At 46.0% G+C, this 19,046-nt stretch overlaps 2 protein-coding genes across 4 annotated transcripts in view; one reads left to right on the forward strand and one right to left on the reverse strand.

Moving 5' to 3' along the window:
* Mcph1 (microcephalin 1) overlaps positions 1–19,046 on the forward strand; it is a 206,855-nt gene that overhangs the window by 80,159 nt on the left and 107,650 nt on the right. For all 3 annotated transcript variants that reach the window (XM_060381444.1, XM_060381445.1, XM_060381446.1), the window contains one exon: positions 4,745–4,822. In XM_060381444.1, the coding sequence (XP_060237427.1) occupies positions 4,745–4,822 (78 nt within the window). The remainder of the gene's footprint in view (positions 1–4,744; positions 4,823–19,046) is intronic.
* Angpt2 (angiopoietin 2) overlaps positions 6,904–19,046 on the reverse strand; it is a 49,807-nt gene continuing 37,664 nt past the window's right edge. Inside the window, exons 6-9 of the mRNA XM_021654749.2 lie at positions 14,682–14,783; positions 13,682–13,848; positions 10,115–10,245; positions 6,904–7,824 (exon numbers count right to left, since the gene is read on the reverse strand). Coding sequence (XP_021510424.1) covers positions 7,664–7,824; positions 10,115–10,245; positions 13,682–13,848; positions 14,682–14,783 — 561 coding nt within the window. The 3' untranslated portion in view covers positions 6,904–7,663. The remainder of the gene's footprint in view (positions 7,825–10,114; positions 10,246–13,681; positions 13,849–14,681; positions 14,784–19,046) is intronic.

Here is a 19,046-nt window from a genome sequence, read left to right on the forward strand (position 1 = left end):
ATTAACCAGCTTGCCCTTTGTCCCAGGCTGTCTGCATTCTCTGTGTTTAATCAGTTCTTTACACTGCCTCGCCGGGAAGAATCACAGACTTTATCATTACCCTCAAACAGCTAAAATGATGTACATGTCCAGTCTCTGCCATTTGAGAAAAATCTTCCTAATCATTGAGACCAAGACTGTGAGATCTGCTGGGGAGATACTTATAATTTGAAATTTGTGGTTTTAACAAATAACAGCTTCATAAGTTACTTTCATTGTTCTTGACAATGCTGAACATGTTTCTGAACTGTAAGCACAGTTGATGGGGAGGATAGTAGGTAGATGGCAGCAGAGAGCCCCCATGGCACGGAAAGGTCAAAGGAGACAAAACGCCATGAATGCGACAGCACCTATTCCATCCGCTGACCCAGAGGACATGAAGCAGGCCTTGAATACTGTAACATTGCTTAGGTTCCCACAGATTAAGTCTGTGGCTACCAGTCAATGTCTGTCAGTCTTGACTTAGTGAATTAACTGTTGCTTTATGCAGCCTACAAGAAGCGCCCTCTTGCTCCTCCCTTGCTAGGATCCCTAAAGGAGTTCACAGTGCCGCTTGCTCTTAACTTGTGACGCTGCTGCCTCCACATCCTGGCTGCAGAGGTTCCTGTCACCACACCTGTTCACGCCAGGCTAGGGCTTGAACCTTGGATTTCCCTGCTGCCAGGCAATCACTGTCAACTCAGACTCTGTCCTCAACCTGCCAAGCTGAATTTTTAACATCGCAGCTGGAGATCTGTTTTCTCTCTCTAAGGGGGCCCCAAAGTAGAAGCTGAGGGGCTGGTTATCTGGAACTCTGGAATAAACTTTGTTTTTATAGTACAGTTACAGTAAGATTGTTCATCAAAATCGTGGTTGTTCATAAATGTTTCAGCATGACCTACAGCAATGCTGTCAAGTGACTTGAATCAGCTTCATGTTGTATTTCATGTCAGCACTTAATCATTGCTGAATGGAGCCATTAACTTTCTCAAGCCCAGCCTTAAAAAGTCTCTCTTACGGATTAGCTTCTGCTGTAGGCCAAAACATCCAACATCACTTTTAATTTAAATAATTTGCTATTTTTTTCCTCTTTAAAAATATTTCTTGAGAAATTGGAAATTAATTTAAGGAAGCTTTGCTTAGGGTCTCTGCTTAGGAAATGCTTTGTGAACAAAGATTATTTTTTTCCTTGATATTTTTTTCTAAGCCATTAAGAAAATATGATAAAATTGGGAGCCATGAAAATGGTTCAGAGGTAAAAGGCACAGCCTGGCATCATGAGCTCAGTTGCCTGGGCCCACAGTGTCCTCTGATCATGATGTTTGCATGCCTGTGTGTGCACACACACAGGAGCGCCATTTGAACATCATGGCTACTAAGCTGTCTAATTTACTAGGATCCATAGAATTTATGGAAGTTTGCTGATTTTCTTGAGTCAATGTGAGTGCACACCCTTCACTGAATTTTTTGTAGGTGTACCCAAACTAAAATTCCCTGAGATGTCTACACATCAGAGAACACTTTGCTTCCAGTTTCTTGGAGCTGCCGCTTCTGAGCCCTTGGTTGTCCTGCCTCTCTCAGAACTCGGGTGCACAGGCAAATATCGTGCTGCCGCGTCCCGCTGCGAGTTTTGTCTTCTCTGATTTTCTGTGCGGTGGGTGCTTCCCAATGGGGTCAGTCTGAACCCAACTCAGAGGTACCAGAATGGATCCCACAGCCTGACTGCAGCCCTGGCTGTCCTGTGGATGGAAAGGTGACAAATCTCAGCATTCCTGTGCTTTTTTTTTTCCTGGATAAGTGTCCCCAGAAATACTGCCCAACACCCACCTGAGGGCGTTGTCCCTGTGTTCGGGGTGACATCCCAGCAGCAGCAGGAACTGTCCAGGTTTCGCAGTCCTCAGAAAATCCGTGAACTTCACCCTCATCTTGCTTCAGGAAAGGAGCTATTCCTGTGACCTTTCCTCTCTCCCTTCCCCCCAAGTTCCCTTGTCTCAGCTTTTGGGACTCTGCAGAAGGATTTAAATATTCCCGTCATCTTCCTTCTCCAGACACTTGTGCTTCTGCCTTCCCCAGTTGGCCACCATTCTTCCGTCTGCTCTGCATTTTCCCAAACTCAGTCACATTGTCTCTTCTGTGCACTGTATCCCTCCTTCAGTCCCTCGTGGGGCCAAGTGTGTGCTTATTTTGCTACACCAGTGATATTTCAGATGCATTTTCTTCCTGTTGCATCTGAGAACAGCACCACTCTCTAGCTTCCCCAACTGCAGCCAGACTGTCTCACACTGCATAATTATTAAAACATGCATAACAAGAAGGGGCATGGAGGATGGAGGGATGGCTCTGTGACTCGGAGAACCGTCTGCTCTTCCAGAGGCCTGGGCTTTGATTTCCAGCACCCATGTGGCAGCTCAGAGCCATCTGTAACTGTAGTTCAGTGGGATCCAGTGCCCTCTACAGGGTGTTTTGACATGCAGGCAAAACACCCGAATGTATGTCTTGTCTGTCTGTATGTATATGTATAAACAAGTCTTTTGAGAGAGAGAAATTTGTTTCCCTGGTATGGAGTGAACTACATAGCCCTCTATGAAGGGACATCATCTAGGTATTCCTAAGAATAAAGCAAGGTTCATCAACAAAGTCTGGGTTTTATGAAAGTTACTCTAATGATTATCTACTGTGTCTAATGTGTTAAGTGTCGTGAGCAGGGTGCCGAGTTGTCGTTGAGGTGGAGCCTAGAGGTAGGCTTCCCCTACGAAGATGTAATCCCCTGCATACAACCCCACTCCTTGCTGTGTTTAGTTTCTCAGTTACTTTTTTCCTACTCAGTATTTTCTAGGAAATATGTGGGGTTGTATAAGATTATTTCACATGGCCACCTGAAATCCTAGAAAACAAATTTCCCCTATTTTGAATATTATACTGAGCTACAGATCTGGGCTTGCCTAAAGAAAGGGCTAAAGAACAAAGTTGTTTGTTTGTTTTTCTGTATTTCTCAATCTGTTATTTTAGTGAAATCAAATCAGTATTTTCTGCTACCTCTATGCAGCATTTATTCTTAAATTTATTCATTTGCTTAGCAAACTTACAATTTTATTTTCTTAGCATTTAGAAAGGAAAAAAGTCAGAGAACGTGAATTTTCCCCATGAAGTTGTTAGCTGACATTTTAGTGCAGGTTGGATTTGAACTTCAGTGCTGCACTCATTTGTGTGGCTGACTCCTGGCCTCTCACTGGTACACCCCATTTCCCACCATGGAGTCTACCTTTGTTGCGTGTTGACATGAGCCTGATGCTGAAATTGCACTTTATCTCCTGGCCTGATTGTACGAGGTCATGGAGACCCACAGTGTCGACCGTGGGTCTCTAAAGGATAGGTGGCATGGGGCAGCCGACGGGGAATACTTTGCAATGGGAATGCTTTTAACCCACAGAGTACTTGAACTTTTTAAGCTCTTTCTCCTCTCTTCTTCCCCCTCCCCCCCACTCCCTACCCTTTTCTGCCATCCCTCCAATGTCACTTGGGCAGTAAAAGGTAGGAGAAAGACAGTTAAATGACAAGATATCCGTTGTCACAGGGATCTAATTGAAGATGTGTTATTTTCCTTGAGCAGGGTTCCTGTGAGCAGAGCTGGCTGTTTTCCTGTTCCTAATGGAGACATGTTTTCCCATGTTCTCCTCCATTCTCTCCTATTGTCTTGAGCTCAACACTCTCATAACTACTTCTCCTCTCTTCTGACTCTTAGCTCCTGGGAATTTTTTTTTGGGGGGGGGGCATGTACTGGGCCCTCCCCCACAGCCCCACCTGCTACCTTTCCAGAGTACTGCTTCTACCAGTCCAGCAGCAGAACCACAATCCCCCTTTTCACACAGGTTCTAGAGTCCTTCTGCTCACATGGCACACACTTGACCAACTGAGCCATCTCTCCAGCCCTCACCTCATTTTTTTAAGTTCATAAAATCATGGGCTATTTATGGAAGATTCTAAAGGACAATGAATTAAAGACTTGGATTCCTAACACAGTGTTTTGTATAAATGCAGGATAGTGTTTAAGTATTTGGTTTCATTAGGAGACTATGTTAGTACTGTTAACCTGATAGGATGTGAAGTCAACTAGGAGACCAACTTTCAGGCACACTTGTGGGATTATCCTATTTAGATAAGCCTCTGTCCATACCTGTGTGAGACTGTCTTTATTGGGTCCAGTGAGGTGGCCAAACCCAGCCTAACCGAGGGCAGCACTGTGCCCTGAGCTTGAGCCCCATACTGCATAAAGAGGAGAAGCCGTCTAAGCTCAGGCATTCAACATTCCTCTCTCACTGCTCTCTAACTCTGAATGCAGTGTAACCACGGCTTCAAGCTTCTGCCTTGGTTTCCCTACCATGAGGGACTATATCCTTGAACTGGTAGCCTCATTAGCATTTCTTGTTTCTGGTAGGGTATCAGGTATGGGGAGAAACCACCAAGCTGGGTACTGGCCTCTATTTCTAGTCACAGTGAGATGCTTTTTTTTTTTTTTTAAATAAAGTGTTTGCTAATGACTGGAGCAGACACCATGAAGCTTGCCAAAACCCTCCAGCAGTTGTGTGGCTGATTTCAGGCCTTGGAGCTTGGCGATGCTGGGCTTTTAGGGGGGTTGGTTTTGCTCTAATCAAAGTGACTTTGACCTGCCACCCAACAGTCTAATCAACCCATGATTGAAGTTCTCTGTGTGTTGTGTCCCCCTTAGGTACTGTACTCTTTAGAATGGGGTCACTGGATTTCTGAGGAGCCTTTTGAACTCTCCGAAACCTTTCCTGCAGCTCTGGTAAGTCAGCGCTGTCCAATGGTTGTAAAAGCAATGTAGTAGTCTTAGGGAACCATTATGAGTATCTTAGGTTACGAGCGGCCTCACTCGGACTAAAAGGATGTCGTCATCCCAGAAATGAATGCCTTCTGTTTTTTTATTTGTGATGTCACATGTGAAAACTTGAGGAAGACACTTGTAAGGTACAGTGTGAAATGTCATCTTGAGGACTTTCGCTTAAGTCAGGCAGTCCAGCACTTAGGAAACTGAACTGGATGGGTTATTGCAAGTTTGATGCTATCGTGTGCTATAGGGAGAGACCTTTTCTCAAAAAAAAAAAAATCTAAAATAATTTAATTATGAAACCCTATAGGACTGTACAACTCTTAAACCTAATGCTAAGTCAAATAAAAGTAATAGGTATAAAAATTATAGCCTGCCAACATTGTGATGAAGTTTTTATATTTTGATGTTTTTCCTAAACTCTACCTTCATAGACTCTTAAATGTTTTAAATATTTGCTAATTGAATTCTAACTTCTCAAATAATTACAGTTTGACTGGAAGCAGGGCTAGACAGAAGTTGGCTTTCATTTGCAAGCATGTTGATTGGTCTGAGATAGTTTACTGTTTGAAAAGATGAGCCTCTGAAAGACAGTGGCTGTTCTGGCTGTCCCCATTCTCTTGCCTAGCAGGCCAAGTGGCCCTGCACCGGGGACCCAGCAGGAAGCTGAACTCTGCTCCCTAATCGCTCAGTCATCTAGCTTGTTGCATTGTTTTGTTTTCATTTTTAAGATTACTGTTTTGATTTCCTTTCAACTTTGCAAATGTTTTCTTAAGAACAGAAAAAAAAAAAGTCCTTCCAGTCAGTTTGTTTATTTAAAATACTGTGTAAGGAACTGAAGTATAAAGTGGAAGCCCAGATTCCTCCCATTCTCTGAGCTAAGAGAGTATGTGTACCTCTGAGCAGCTCAGGTTTACCTTTGGCATCCATCTTCCTGCGCTCATGAGAGACTGCTCTAAGTGAAGTGTGCTGCTGCCGGCTCTTCCCAGGTGATGGGTTTCCCACCTCAGTTCCTGCCATTGTGGCCGTTCAAGAAACATAGCGCTGTTTTGAAGCTGTGCATTGTTGTTGTTGTCAGAGGTTGTAACTGGGTACAAAGCCATGTTGGCCCCGTGGACATTTCCTAACTGTAATAATAGAAGCGGTGGTCAGAACTCAGGGACAGAGTTCCTCACTCTGGTGCTAGTGGGCAGGAAGTTGATGTGGCAGAAGAGTAGGGCACCCTGCCCACTCTGAGTCTGCGGATTGACCTGAGCACAGAGCAGGGTGTGGGGTTCCTAACACCAAGGCTGTGTGAAAGAAGATGGCTTAGAGCACTGGTTCTCACCCTGTGGGTTGTGACCACTTTGGGGTCACATGTCAGATATGCTGCATATTAGATTCATAACAGAAGCAAAATGACAGTTGTGAAGTGGCAATGAGATAATGTTATGGTTAGGGGCCAGCACAAGGTGGGAAACTGTCTCAGCATCGGGAAGGTTGAGAACCACTGGGTTAGAGAACTTTAAAAGGTAATAGACGTGAAGACAGACAGGTAAGGAGGCTCCAGGTGCTCATTGGTAAGAATGCACTCTGCAGGCTTCCGAGGAGCTGGACCAGAGGGAACTAAGTTTGAACAGTTCCAAGCATAAAGTTGTGTTCTGAAACTTTTTCTAGGGCTATCTGGTAATACTGTGAGAGGGACATTTTGGCTTTATATGCTGAAATACGTGTTCAGTTTGTTAGTGAATATAAAAGTCTTGCTAAGGCAAATTATTGTTTTCTATAAATTAATTCAGAGAATTACTGCTTTGTAGATGTCCTATGTGGGATGTTTTTTTTTTTTTCAGTCACAAATTACATTTAGCTTCATTTTGTAAAACATATCTCAGTAAACAAGGGAGCAGATCTGTGGGATCGAATACTGACCCAATGGCAAAGCCTCTTCATCATGAAACTGCGTTTTCCTCATTAAAAACCTGTGTCACGAGGCACAGATATTTTATGTGTGTGACCAAAGAACAAAATTGTAAATATTATCATAAAAATTAGACATCACCTCAACTAATAACTTATATTTAATTACTAAAAATACCTTCATATTTAACAGCCAGGCAGAAAACAAAACACTTCAGTCTCCACACACACCAACATGGCGCCCGCTTGGTGGTAATTCCAGAGATGTGGGCGCTTCCACCATATAGTAAATAGTATCCAGCCCTTAAAAACTAAGCCGTCGAGATAGGTAAATGTGCTGTCTTCGAATGAAAATGTAAAGCACCTAAGAGGAAAACAATACACTGTGCTTCTCCCGATGTTAACCTGTTACCACCGCTTTCAGCTCCCCAAATACTCGCTGCTGTCCCGAGAGGACATTTGTCTCTACGTCACGCTGCCGTCTTGTCATTGAGACAGCCATGCTGCACATATATTCAGTCTGCAAACTGTGCGTAGAGGAGTGTGGTCCCAGGATTATCTGCATGGTCTAAGCGTTCCGTTTTCCAGTTATTTTCTGATGAGCGCTCAGGGAACCCTCTTCCTTGTGGCAGAATCTGCATGCTGTCCCTCTGATTCTCAGCGTCAGCATCACCCTCCCACAGGTGTTTCCCAGCCCGCACGCACGCAGTGCCTTTGTGTTTCCTTTGGTTCTTTAGCAGTGCAGGCTTAAGCGATGTGCTCCAGTCTGGCACACACAGATCCTCCCCGACCCGCAGGAGCGCCTCCTGACGCAGAAGGGGGCTGTTGTGCATTGGTGCCTCTCAGTGCTTCAGGGGTTAATCTCTGGACGCAGTCCGTCCTTCTGGCGGCACAGGCAGGCTTTTAGAAGTCAGCTGGCCGAATCATCATGGTGGTGGCCTTGAGCGAGTAGCCAGACCCCTTCCAGTAGTACCACTTGATGCCGTTGAACTTGTTTGTGCTCTGCTTTTGCGGGTAATACTGTCCGTTCAAGTTGGAAGGGCCACAGGCATCGAACCACCAGCCTGTGAAAGTGAAACACAGAAGGAATCATGAGTGAGGGGCAGCACCTGTGTCAGTGGGGCTTGGGCGCGTGCACACAACGCCCTCACGGTGTGGGAAGAGCCACATGGATTTGTTATTCCACAGACACAGACTGCACACCCGACGCATTCACGGTTCTGTTGTAGCATGTGTTCCTATACGCTTTCTAGCTCCTCTTGTGTAGAATCCTGGCACCATGGAGGAATGTTGGTCAGTGCTGTGTGAAAAGCCTGTCTCCCCTGGGAACATTGTGGTGAACTAGAGGTAGATGTGAGTAGAAGTCTTAACAGCAAGGTGGGCCAAAGGATTCCCGTTCTCTGCTATGGGATTGTTTTGGTTGGGATTGAAGCCGAGAGCCTGGTGCTCTGTTTGTTCCTAGCCAGGGAAAAATGAACTTTACCACTCTAAGGTGCAGTGCTGAGGGAGTCACGCAGCCATCAGGACCTTCCTTGTGTAGCTCTGGATTCCACCCACAAACAGGATCTTGCAGGCAAGATTTGCCGTTTGAAAGGGTAAACTCGATGGTGTACTAATCTGAATTCATCTTTTAAGCCTTGTGTGGGAGAGACACCAATTGTATGAGAGCATTTATTTTTAAATACAGAAAACAATAGCAAGAGTTGATAATAACGTGGGTGAAACACCAATTCCAATGCTACGTCGGGGCAGGTGGGACACCATATTGGTAAGGCAAGGCACTGTCTCTAAAATTAATTATAATAATTTTTTTCCATGGAGTACAGCTGTTTCATTGCTGCCTGGTGATTCTGATACATGGAGGTGTGTAAAAAAGATCCTGTATTGTGCAAAATCCTTGGGACATGGAGAAATGTCAGCCGCAGATCTGTCTTAACCCGCAGGTGGCATCTGTGGCACTGCTCCTGCAGACTTCTTGCTGCTCCATAGGACAGCTTCCCCATGGGTGAGCTTGTGCCTTGGAACTTGGCCTCCTGGAGCCCGGACCTCCCCATTTTCCCTTCTCCCCTGTCTCTCTCAGCTCTACTCTCAGGCCCTGAATCTTGAACCAGGTAAATAAATAGATTGTGTCCTTGGTTGTGAAGTAGCCTTCCTGCTCTGTAGTAGCAGCACACAGGTGGTCTGAGAACAGGTCGCCTCTCCAGAGAGGTCTAAGTGTGGGAATGTCAGGCATCCTCGGGATTAGGGGTACCAGGCCCCCAGAATCCAGCCCCGTGTCATGTGTCTTTAAAGACAATTGTTGCAGTGAGATAGAGTCTAGCCCCCTTTACAAAACAGTTCCATGGCTTTCTTTCCTCTGAATAATTACAACTAATGGGGAAAACTCATGCCACCAAGTGGCCACTCTGCTCTCCCAAGAACTCCAGAACTCTAGGATCTGCCCCCTAGGGGGGCTTAATTCTCACATGAAATTTCAGGTTCTAAATTTCATTTCATCTCATAAATAAATCCACTTGTTGCCATAAGGATTCTTGACTGAAGAGCAGGTGTGGTTCAAGCTCAGATCATTTACTTGTCTTAGTAACAATTTGTATATTTTTAATTACCTATTTATTATTTATTTATTCATTTGCTGTGGGGACATGCCACAGCATATCATCCTCCACCACTGGGACCCGGGGATCAAACTCAGGCTGTCAGACTTGACAGCAAGCACCTTTACCCACTCACCCATCTATCTCACAGGCCCGAGATAGAGTCTCCTAACAAGCCTAGAATTCAGGGATTCAGCTAGATGGACAGGCAAGCATGGCCCAGCTCTGGGGTCACAGCACATCACATGCTCAGCTTCCTACAGGGGTACTGCAGCTCTCATGTGTACGTGGCAGGCGCCTTAGCCGCTAAGCTGTCGTGCCAGCCCACTTCTTCTTTCAATCATTTGCTATGTGTAGGAATCATTGCAAGAGACAGCTGTAAAGTCCTTGGCTGGATGTTAAGCTAAACAGAAATAAAGTAATGGAGGTAAACCATTCGCCTTTCATCTGTTTAGTGAGCACAACCTCCAGAGAGCTTGCTGGATGTTACATATTCACATACTTCACCCAGCATGCTCCCCATTCTCCAGAGAGTACGCTGTTGGCCCAGTGACAATTCCAGCTCCATGCCATGTTCTCACTTCACACTTGAGCCAAAAGGACGTGGAACCAACGGGCTGGTTCCCACTCACCATCCAGCTAGCTGGTCCTCTTATGAAAGTAAGGCCACTGTCAACCACCCCAGCCTGAGCACCACACTGCCAGCCTTCCATGCTGTGCAGTTACTTCTTGCCAGTACAAATAGGAAGAGTCTCCCTACCTCCCGAGAGCATCTGGGAACACTTGCAGATGCATTTGTCGTTGTCCGAATCCTTTGTGCTAAAATCGTTTCCTGGTTGGCTGATGCTACTTATTTTGCCCGCGGTGCCTGTAAGTCCTGTAAGGTGAATCCTGGAACGTGCAAAGGAAAAAATAAAAACTGTAACTGGCTGGGATTGTTGATTCACCGTAGTGGAAAATTTCTCATGGTGAAGAATTCCATTCTACAGAACGCGCCCTGGCCGGTCAGTGCACTCCAGTGCCTACTCTGTACAAAATATTTTGCACTGGTATAAACAGGAACCAACTTATCATCAAACCCTCCGACAAAGGGGGATGTTTTCATGACAACTTCAACACATATTGCCTGCAGCAGCACTAGCAGGGCTTGGTGGGGGCCTTGTAATTTATTTTCCTTCTGTGTTCAGATAAGGCGAGGCATCTGTAGTACAAGGGGGCTTCCCCACAGACCCCCATCCACTGTCCCTGTGGAATAGATTCTGGAATGACTGGATACCCCTCTGTGTTCCGAAGGGGCAGGAGCTGGGGCGGACGGGCTGGGAGACAAGGAGTGGGTGTTGAGTTTGGAGTAGAAAGACACAGTGCTGTGTAGAGTAAGTGACTGTAACTGCCTTGCCGTGATTTTATACGCTGCTTTAATAAACCTTCCCTACCCCAGGAAGGGAGTAAATGTCAGTGCAGACACCTGGTCATGGCCCAAACTGTTGGACCATTGCCAGAGTGTGGCTTGTGGCAGCCAACTGTGCCAACAAGGAGAATCTAAGCGAAATGAAAAACATCATCATTTTATTTACTTACTGTTTCGTTATACTGTTTTTGTTTTGCACTGTAGCTCAAGCTTGCCTTGAACTCACTATGCAGCCTAGGTTGACCTTGAACTTGTGGCAGTCCACCTGCCTCAGCCTCCAAAGTGCTGGGGTTACAGTGGTTCACAGTCACGCCCAGTTAGAATGTATAATTCTGTAAGATATCACATCACTGCCACCGACTGCCCGTGGTCAGACGATGCAAGTCAGGCCAGAGCTGGGTTTTACATGCTCTGGCAGCCGTGAGGATGTCCTTTTGGTGTCTTGGCATGCCTTGGGCGACTAGTATGCTGCATCCCCATGATGTGATGAGATCTAGACTCAAGAGTTGCTGGGCCAGGATGCCACAAGGGGAGAGCCTAGGTGGTGACTAGGACGTGTCCTGTGAGCCCCCAAACGTGTTCTCCTTTGTAGAGCCTCCTGTCCTTGAGAACCACCACCTTAGGGGCATTCACTTCTCAGGATCTCATGTGGGAACAGGCAGAGAGGAGAGCCCCCCTCCCAGGGCTCTTCGCAAGGTGTGCACACTGAGCGCTCATGCCGCCCCAGGACACCAGCTGCAGTGTGTGGGTTACTGTTTCTTACGTGTTTGAGAATCTAAAACACATTTCCTTCTGGTCCTTTTCTCTTAAAGCCTAGGTGGGCCGGACATACGCCATCCCCACCCCCACTCCCGAGGCTTGATGCTCGTCTTCCTTTTCAGTCTCTTGTCTTCTTTGAAAGGTCAGTTCTCAGGGGACTCATTAAATGTCCTCCAAAGGCAAGTAATATGAAAGAGAAAGCTATTTTTATTAGTCTATTTGAAAGGTTGTACAATTTTAGATCCTTTGGAGGCCTTCCAGATAAAAGTACATTCTTTCAGATCTGTTATTGAGAACAGCCATGAGCTGGCCATGATGGTGCCCGGGCCTATAGTTTTAGCATCTGAGAGGTAGAGACAGCAGAATCAGGAGTTTGAGGTCATCCCTGGCCAAGTTTGGGGGCTTAGGTTATATGAGACACTAACTTAGGGATCTGGGCAGAAGGGGACAGGCAGACAGAAAGACAGACTGTCCTTCTGCTGCGCACCCCCTTCTCATGAGCATTTCAGTTTTCTGCTTGTTCTCATTTGCAGGAAGCATGGTCAGCTCTGGAGCACCCTTTACTCCCCGCTGTTTCACGGTCCACTTACCATATTATCATCCTGCTAATTAGTGTATCCAGCTTTTATGGGCTATTTGTTTTACGTTTCCAAATAAATTAAGCCTAAAAAAGACAGTGAGTTTTTTTCTTTTCAAATAGTATATTCAAAATAAGTTTGCATTTCCAAAAGAACCTCAGCTTAAGATATTTTTATGTCAGTGTGGAAGGGTGATTGACCCAGTTAGTAAAATCTCCCTATATAAACAGACTTAATTCCTCATTTATTTGTTTCCTTCTTTAAAAAAAAAAATCCCTCTATTGTAGATTACTAACTGCTGCCAGTTAAGAAAATATTTAGCTTGGAGATAGCACAATGAAAACCACTTGTGTCTCAGAATCACTGACATCTGGGCTCTGGAGTCAGGTGGGACCTTGTGGGTGCTGGCGTGGTGGGTGTTCTAGAAGTTTCCCCCACTGCCTCACTGACTGTTTCAAATCCACATCAGGCTTTGCCTGCTTTGAAAACAGCTTCTGAGTCCTCAGCCACCGTCTGTAAAAAGCAGGCTGTCCTGGGCAGCATGTAGCTGTCAGGTCAGGCCGCAGGCTCTGAGCAGGCTTCCCTGTGCTGTCCACTGTGACCTTCCTAGGACACCAGCCAAGGACGCGATACAGTCAAGCTTCCTCTCCACGGGGCCTGGGTGCCACTGAGACAGAGGTGGCACCTTGGGCTGTGGCTTTGTTTACGGGGGCCCTGTTGTGTGTCGCTTGTGCCCTGTGGCTTCAGCTGGCTTCATTCTTCATTCTGCATTCTGTAGACAGGAGCAGTAGGTGCTCACGCCCTCTTTGGGCGCCTGCAGTCAGCTGTGCACAGACCTGCTCCTTTGGGGCTACAGTCCTTCCCTTCCTGCCCTGTACCCCCAAGGAACCTGGATTTGAGCGCAGCACTGTATAGGCTCACTCCGGCACCCCATGCGTGCCTCCAGCCATCCACCAGAAAGCCACATCCTTGCTGCTCTCCTCCCTAACCAGACCTCACAGCCAGAGTAAGTGTGCTGTCAGGGCTGCCCGTGCTCTGGGAACATTTGTCTTTACTATCTTCAGATGGGTGGGGTGAGCTAAAAGCTATGGAGGTGCTGTGACTCAGACATGTGCTCTGTTTCTTAATTTGGGATGGGTTGGTCACAACAATTAACCTCGTTTAACCTTTAAAGCATGGGCTACAGTTTAATACTTTTGGTAAGAAAACATAATGGCCCTGATGTCTGTCTACTCTTACAGTCTATATCACAGGTGCCTCTCACACTCACTGATTCTCCAGGGGCCACCAATGGCATGCTGTCTGCCACACAGCATCTCCTTTGAGCACACACAGGGAAGCAACAGGTTCAAAACTGCCCTCAGGGTTTCCTATACATTCCTAGGGACTGGTTTAGGGTCTGGCCCATGCAAGGCAAGTGCCTAAACTAGCGAGTTTTGTCACCAGCAAAAGCTAGGATGTGAAACCTAGAGAAACTTAAAGACATCAGTGCCTCTAAGAAAGAGCAGTGCAGTACGGCGCAGTCATGGGCCTCTTGGATGAGCGCCTAGAGTGATTCCCCAGAAAGTGACAGCTTACTCACCTGTAATTGAACTCTTCACTGGAGAGGAAGAAGTGCTCATACAGTGAATGGGCCTCATTGCCTTCCCAGTCCTTCAGCTGTATCTTCAGCACATAGCGATGCCGGTTGGTCAGCTGTGAGACAAACTCGTTGCCCAGCCAGTACTCTCCCAGAGGGCTCCCGAACCCCTGTGGCCGACAGCAGTTCAGTTAGTCCACTTGTTGTCCCTTGTGTTTGGATTCCACCAGCTTATCTCAGTCAGCAGGTGGTACTCCCTAGCCCTGTACCGATCAAATGTGGTCTTGCACACAGAAAAGATGTTTTTAATTTTGAGAGAGAAAATATATGATGGTAAATAAAGGCCACTGTGCACTTGTGGAAGCCAGTGGCACTCTGGGGTTAGCTCTACTCTCTGCCTTGTTTGAGGCAGGGTTTCTCTTTCACCACTGCATGTACAAGGCTAGCTGGCCGGTCCACAAAATTCTGGGGGGCTTACTTGTCTTATTATCTTGTCATAGGATTACAGATGAGAACCAACATGTGCAGCTCTAGATGGGTTCTGGGGATTCAAATTCGAGTCCCTGCACTTGCACAGCAAACCTTTTATGGATGAATCATCTCCCCAGCTCAGGAAATAGATTTTCTTTAACGTCAATTTTAAGTTACTGAGCTGTTCTTGGAAGAAAATAAACTGTTAGAATAGCTAAAGCCACTGGGATAACCATGAGTAGAGATGTAGCTGTGGGGAATAGCTAGACCCACCTGGGTACCAAAAACCGTAACGGCTTGTGCTATGGGAGCCTCACCACAGAGCAGCCCCCCGGAGTGCACTGCTTTACATTTCAGGTACTTTGACTTTTAAGAGAGACCGAAAAGGTGGTCACAAAGAACTGTATCATAAACAATGTCTTCAGAAGCCATTGGTCAGTCCTGCATTTGTGTCTACAGTTCTGAAGACCTTGGAAAATTAGTTTTCCCAAAGGAAAGCACTTCTTTGAGGTGGCTTAGCACACTTCCTCACCTCTTTATATTCTTTCCACGTTCTCTGGAAGTCGACAGTGCCATCTTCCCGGTGCTGGATGACTGTCCACCCTCCTCCACCCATGTCCATGTCACAGTAGGCCTGCAGGAAAAAGCACACAGTCATTGCATGTTAGAGTTTGGTGACCCAGGCCTTTGTAGTAGTGGCACCTTCGGGGGAGAGGGGTGTTGTAATAACTGCTGGGGTAAATTGTTGCTGCCAGATTTTTGGAGTGTATTGGAAAAATTTAAATGGTGATGATTGACAAGCAACTGAATCACATGACGCACTGGTGAAAACCGGACTTCCTGCTCATCGTGTGCTCTGGCTAAAGAGTCCCACTCCGTAATTGTTTTTAAGAGTGATTCTCTGTGACTTTGAGGAGACTGTGGCAGATTCTCCTCAAATCCTACACCTTTAGAAAACCACAGGCTTGTGTTCACTGTGGGGAATAACCCTCACTGCCAGCTACACCCACATTGTAGAGTCACAGCCTTTTCACTACAAGGTAGTACCACACTGCTGTCATGTTCTCCTACCGTGGAGCTGTTGGGCTTCCTCTGTGTGCAGAGAGAGCCAGTTTCTCCTGCCTAAGAGGGCCTCGGGGTTCTACCGTGCCAGCACCATGTGACCTGGCTTGGCTGGGCAGCTCTGACACCAGGATTGGAGTTCAGGCTTCTGCACATTTCCTGTGCTGCCTGTGGCATTTTTTCCCCACTCTTTTATTTCTGCTTTTAAACTGCCTCAGTGGTCTTTAAAAACTTTGCCCAGAATGCAAAATTCTTTGGGCTTGCATGTTTAATTTCAACTCAGCTGGAGTTTTATTGTAAAATTAAGAACCCCTGAAAATAAGATTATATAAATACTTTTCAATTATGAGATTACAGTAGGACAAAAAAAAAAAGTTTGCCAGAAAATAAGATAATTCCCCTACGGCAAACATGGTAGGAATATTAGGGTTCACAACCAGTTATGAATATTCCTCCTTTGTTGAATGCCATGGTCTTTGGAGACAAAGAAAGGCCATTTTTGCAGAGTTAGCTAAAGTATAGCTGCTCTATATTTGTGAGTTAGGATTCTAGGGATGAGAACTAAAAGAGCCATAAGAGCCTCTCATCCTATTTCTTCATGTTGCCTTTAAGGAATTGAACCCCACGGAATCCACCTAGTCCACCATGTTGTTCATCTCTGTCACTCACGGACCTTGATATGTTTAGTGGATTGCTTTATGGAAACATCTCTCCACCACTGTTCTACCTCCCCAGGAAGGGCCTGGGCCTTCATGTCACCTTCCCCAAACTGACTTGAGTTTAGAAAGACATGTGGCATGAAACAAAATGGTTCTATCCTCAGTGAGACTATTTAAATACACGAAGCAGATATGCTGAAGGAACCCCTGGCTATCACTGTGCATGGATGCTGTTTCTGTTAGCTAACCCCTATCCACGTACACTGAACAAGCTACACCAGGGTCAGGACCCAGTGGCTGTGCACAGCCGTTAGTTCCCCAGCATCCTAAGTGGCATGTTGGTAGATGGAAAGAAATGTCTGAGTGAGCCCACCCTTGTTCTAATAATATCTGACTCCTGGTGTCAAAATCTTCACAATGGAGCTAGCTGCTTGATGATATTTGAAACAGGCTCTTCCTTGTTTAGAGGACCATTTATCTTGTGGGAGTCAGAAGCAAGACTCCCAACATTAAGGGTCACTGCTAGTACATAAATAAATTATATGAACCATGTTTTTATTCTCTATTAGTGACCATGACAAAGTTGCTAGAACATTCTCTTAATACTTTGTCCAGATTTTTAAGAAATAAAGAACAAAGCATTTGTGAGAAACAGAGAATTATGGTTCACTGGGCTGTGAAATTTGCAAAAAGACATGGTATTCCAGTGGAGTGTCCACATGGCCAGGAGATGCTCAGCAAAAACACTAACAAGGATCAGACGCAGATCTGAAAGGCAGCCGTCCTCAGGCAGGGCATGACCACTTCCGCTGCCACAAACCTGGAGGCGCTTAATGCTTTTGATTTGCATCCCTCCGCCTGGCACGAGGACCCGAAGCCTGAAGCTGTTCAGCAAGCAATGCTTGAGTTGAGTGCTGTGCCCCAGCTTCAGGCCTTGATGAACCGAATAAATAGCAGACGTCCATAAGCTCTGGGAGTCTTATCCCCGAGAAACCTGGGGAAGGAAACAATTGTGCTCCTAACTAGCAAAGCACATGCTTGTGCTTCTCACAGATGCCCTTTGAGTGTGTGTCTCCTTTCACAAAAACCTCATGTAAATGTAAAGCTGTGATCTAAAGCCTGTGGCCTGAGCATTCTTTCCTTTGAATTAGATAGCTATGTCTGCTGTGACCCACTGTGCAGGCTCCGTGTATTATTTACCCCAGGGTCACCTCTGGTACTGTCACACCATGTAAGGTGGGATGACAGGCGAGTGACACAAGATCACATTGTCATTATGGAACCTCAAGTCTGGAAGGAAGTTTAGAGATAAATATAATACAGCCCCGTTATTTTAATTTTAAAATCTTTTATTAGTGTGTGAGGGGGGTAAGCAGAGCATGCAAGTGGAAGTCAGAGGACAACTTCTGAAAGTTGGTCCTCTCCTTTCACCTTCTGATCTTGGAATCACCCTCAGGTCATCAGGCTTGCATGACAATCACTTTTCCCCACTGAGCTAATCCCATCACCGTTAGACAGCTGTTTGGGGGGGGGGGGGAATGAGATTTTGAAAAAAAAAAAAACTTACTGTTCCCTGCTGTGTAAATGGATATATTTTTACTGAGAATACTAAAGGGAATATAAATCTATCTCTAACCATGACCTAGACACATAATGCAGGGCACTGGATCTTTACACTTTTTGCTTGTCAAACTGTGAGGGTAGGTAGCATGGTGCTGGCAGGAAAAGCATCCCTAGTCACACATCATGTGACTATGTGATTGTGTGAGAGTGTGCTCCCAGATCCGCAAGTGTTGCCAGTGTGCTTGTAACCTCTGTCTGTTCTTGGAGCTCCTGTCTGCATTATTACCAGGCCAAGAACATGCAGACATCTTGTGACAGACACCAGAATGCAAAGATGTATCTTGCAAGCTGCGTAGTGGGGTGGAGGGGGTAGGGGGCGGGGGGGGGCGGGGGGGGGTGGGGGGCGGGGGGGGTGGGGAGGGTAGACTCAGTCTGGAGTTACTAGTTTTTCATCTGCAGAAAGCTGTATCTTTTCTTCTGCCCGGTGCCCTGCTTCTAGGCCACCTTGGACATTAACTGATTTTTAAGGTTGGTTTAAAGCAGCCTGAATGAATTGGAGAAGTGTTATTCTACATAACACACTATTTGTTTTTTAATTCATAATCAAAGTGTATGTTTCTGTTTCAAATTCTGTATCTTTAAACTCTTAATGCTTGTATTCTACTTTGATACTATGTTAAATTCTGAAGACAATGCTGAGCTCAGAAAGACGCTGTTTCCAGAGCCTCTGAAGTTGCCCTGTTGACCCAGCTTCCCGAGCACCCATGGTCCTCTAGGGCCATGTTGCCTCAGCGCGTAGCTCCTCCTACCTTAGATGCAGCCCTGTCTGTTAACATGCAGTACAGACAGTGTCCGGCACTTATAAACCTTCATGCTGATCTCATGCAATGTCAGCCTACCTCATCAGAACTCTTAGTGAAGCCAGGGAAAGACTGCCTGCTGAAATTCAGTCTCTCTGGGCTTCTTCAGGGCTGCCAGTGGATGGCCCAGTCTGCTGTGTATTAACCCGCCCTGCTGGACAGGGCTGGGGTCCTGTCTACTTTCTACAGATGGAACAGACACCCATCTGAACTCCCCCCACATGAGAGGAGAAGAATTGTGCCTTTGGGCAGTGTGCTCAGGTCTTCCGGACCGTACTGGACAGGAGCACAGTCTCCCACTATGAACTGTGGAATCCTGAGCTTCCTGGAGTCCCTGTGAGCAACTTCATATGGAAACAGTTGTCCCCATGGTGCTCTGCCTGGTCTGCATGCAATCTAAAGAAAGAATGGCAGTAGTGCCAAAGAAATCTGTCACAGCAGTAAAAGGTATTCTTGTTTTGGGATTTTGTTGAGAGAGACTCTCAAAGTGTTTATCAAGCAGATCCTGAACTTCTGCACTCAAGGAATCCCCCTGCCTCAGTAAAAGTGACTGCCTTTATTAAATTTTGGCAGCCAAGTGCGCTTTTGACAGTTTATACGTGTGCAAGCTAGTCCCTTCTGAACAGTATTGTTAGGTGTGTTCTCAGTGAGCTCACTCCAAAATGGAATGTAACTAGTGCTTGGTAAAATGAAGACAGACTGGTTCATGCAGCTTCAGTCTGGAGAAGATATCTCCACTAAAATTAATGAGAT

This window comes from Meriones unguiculatus, chromosome 4 (genome assembly GCF_030254825.1).
Source record: "Meriones unguiculatus strain TT.TT164.6M chromosome 4, Bangor_MerUng_6.1, whole genome shotgun sequence".
NCBI lineage: Eukaryota > Metazoa > Chordata > Mammalia > Rodentia > Muridae > Meriones > Meriones unguiculatus.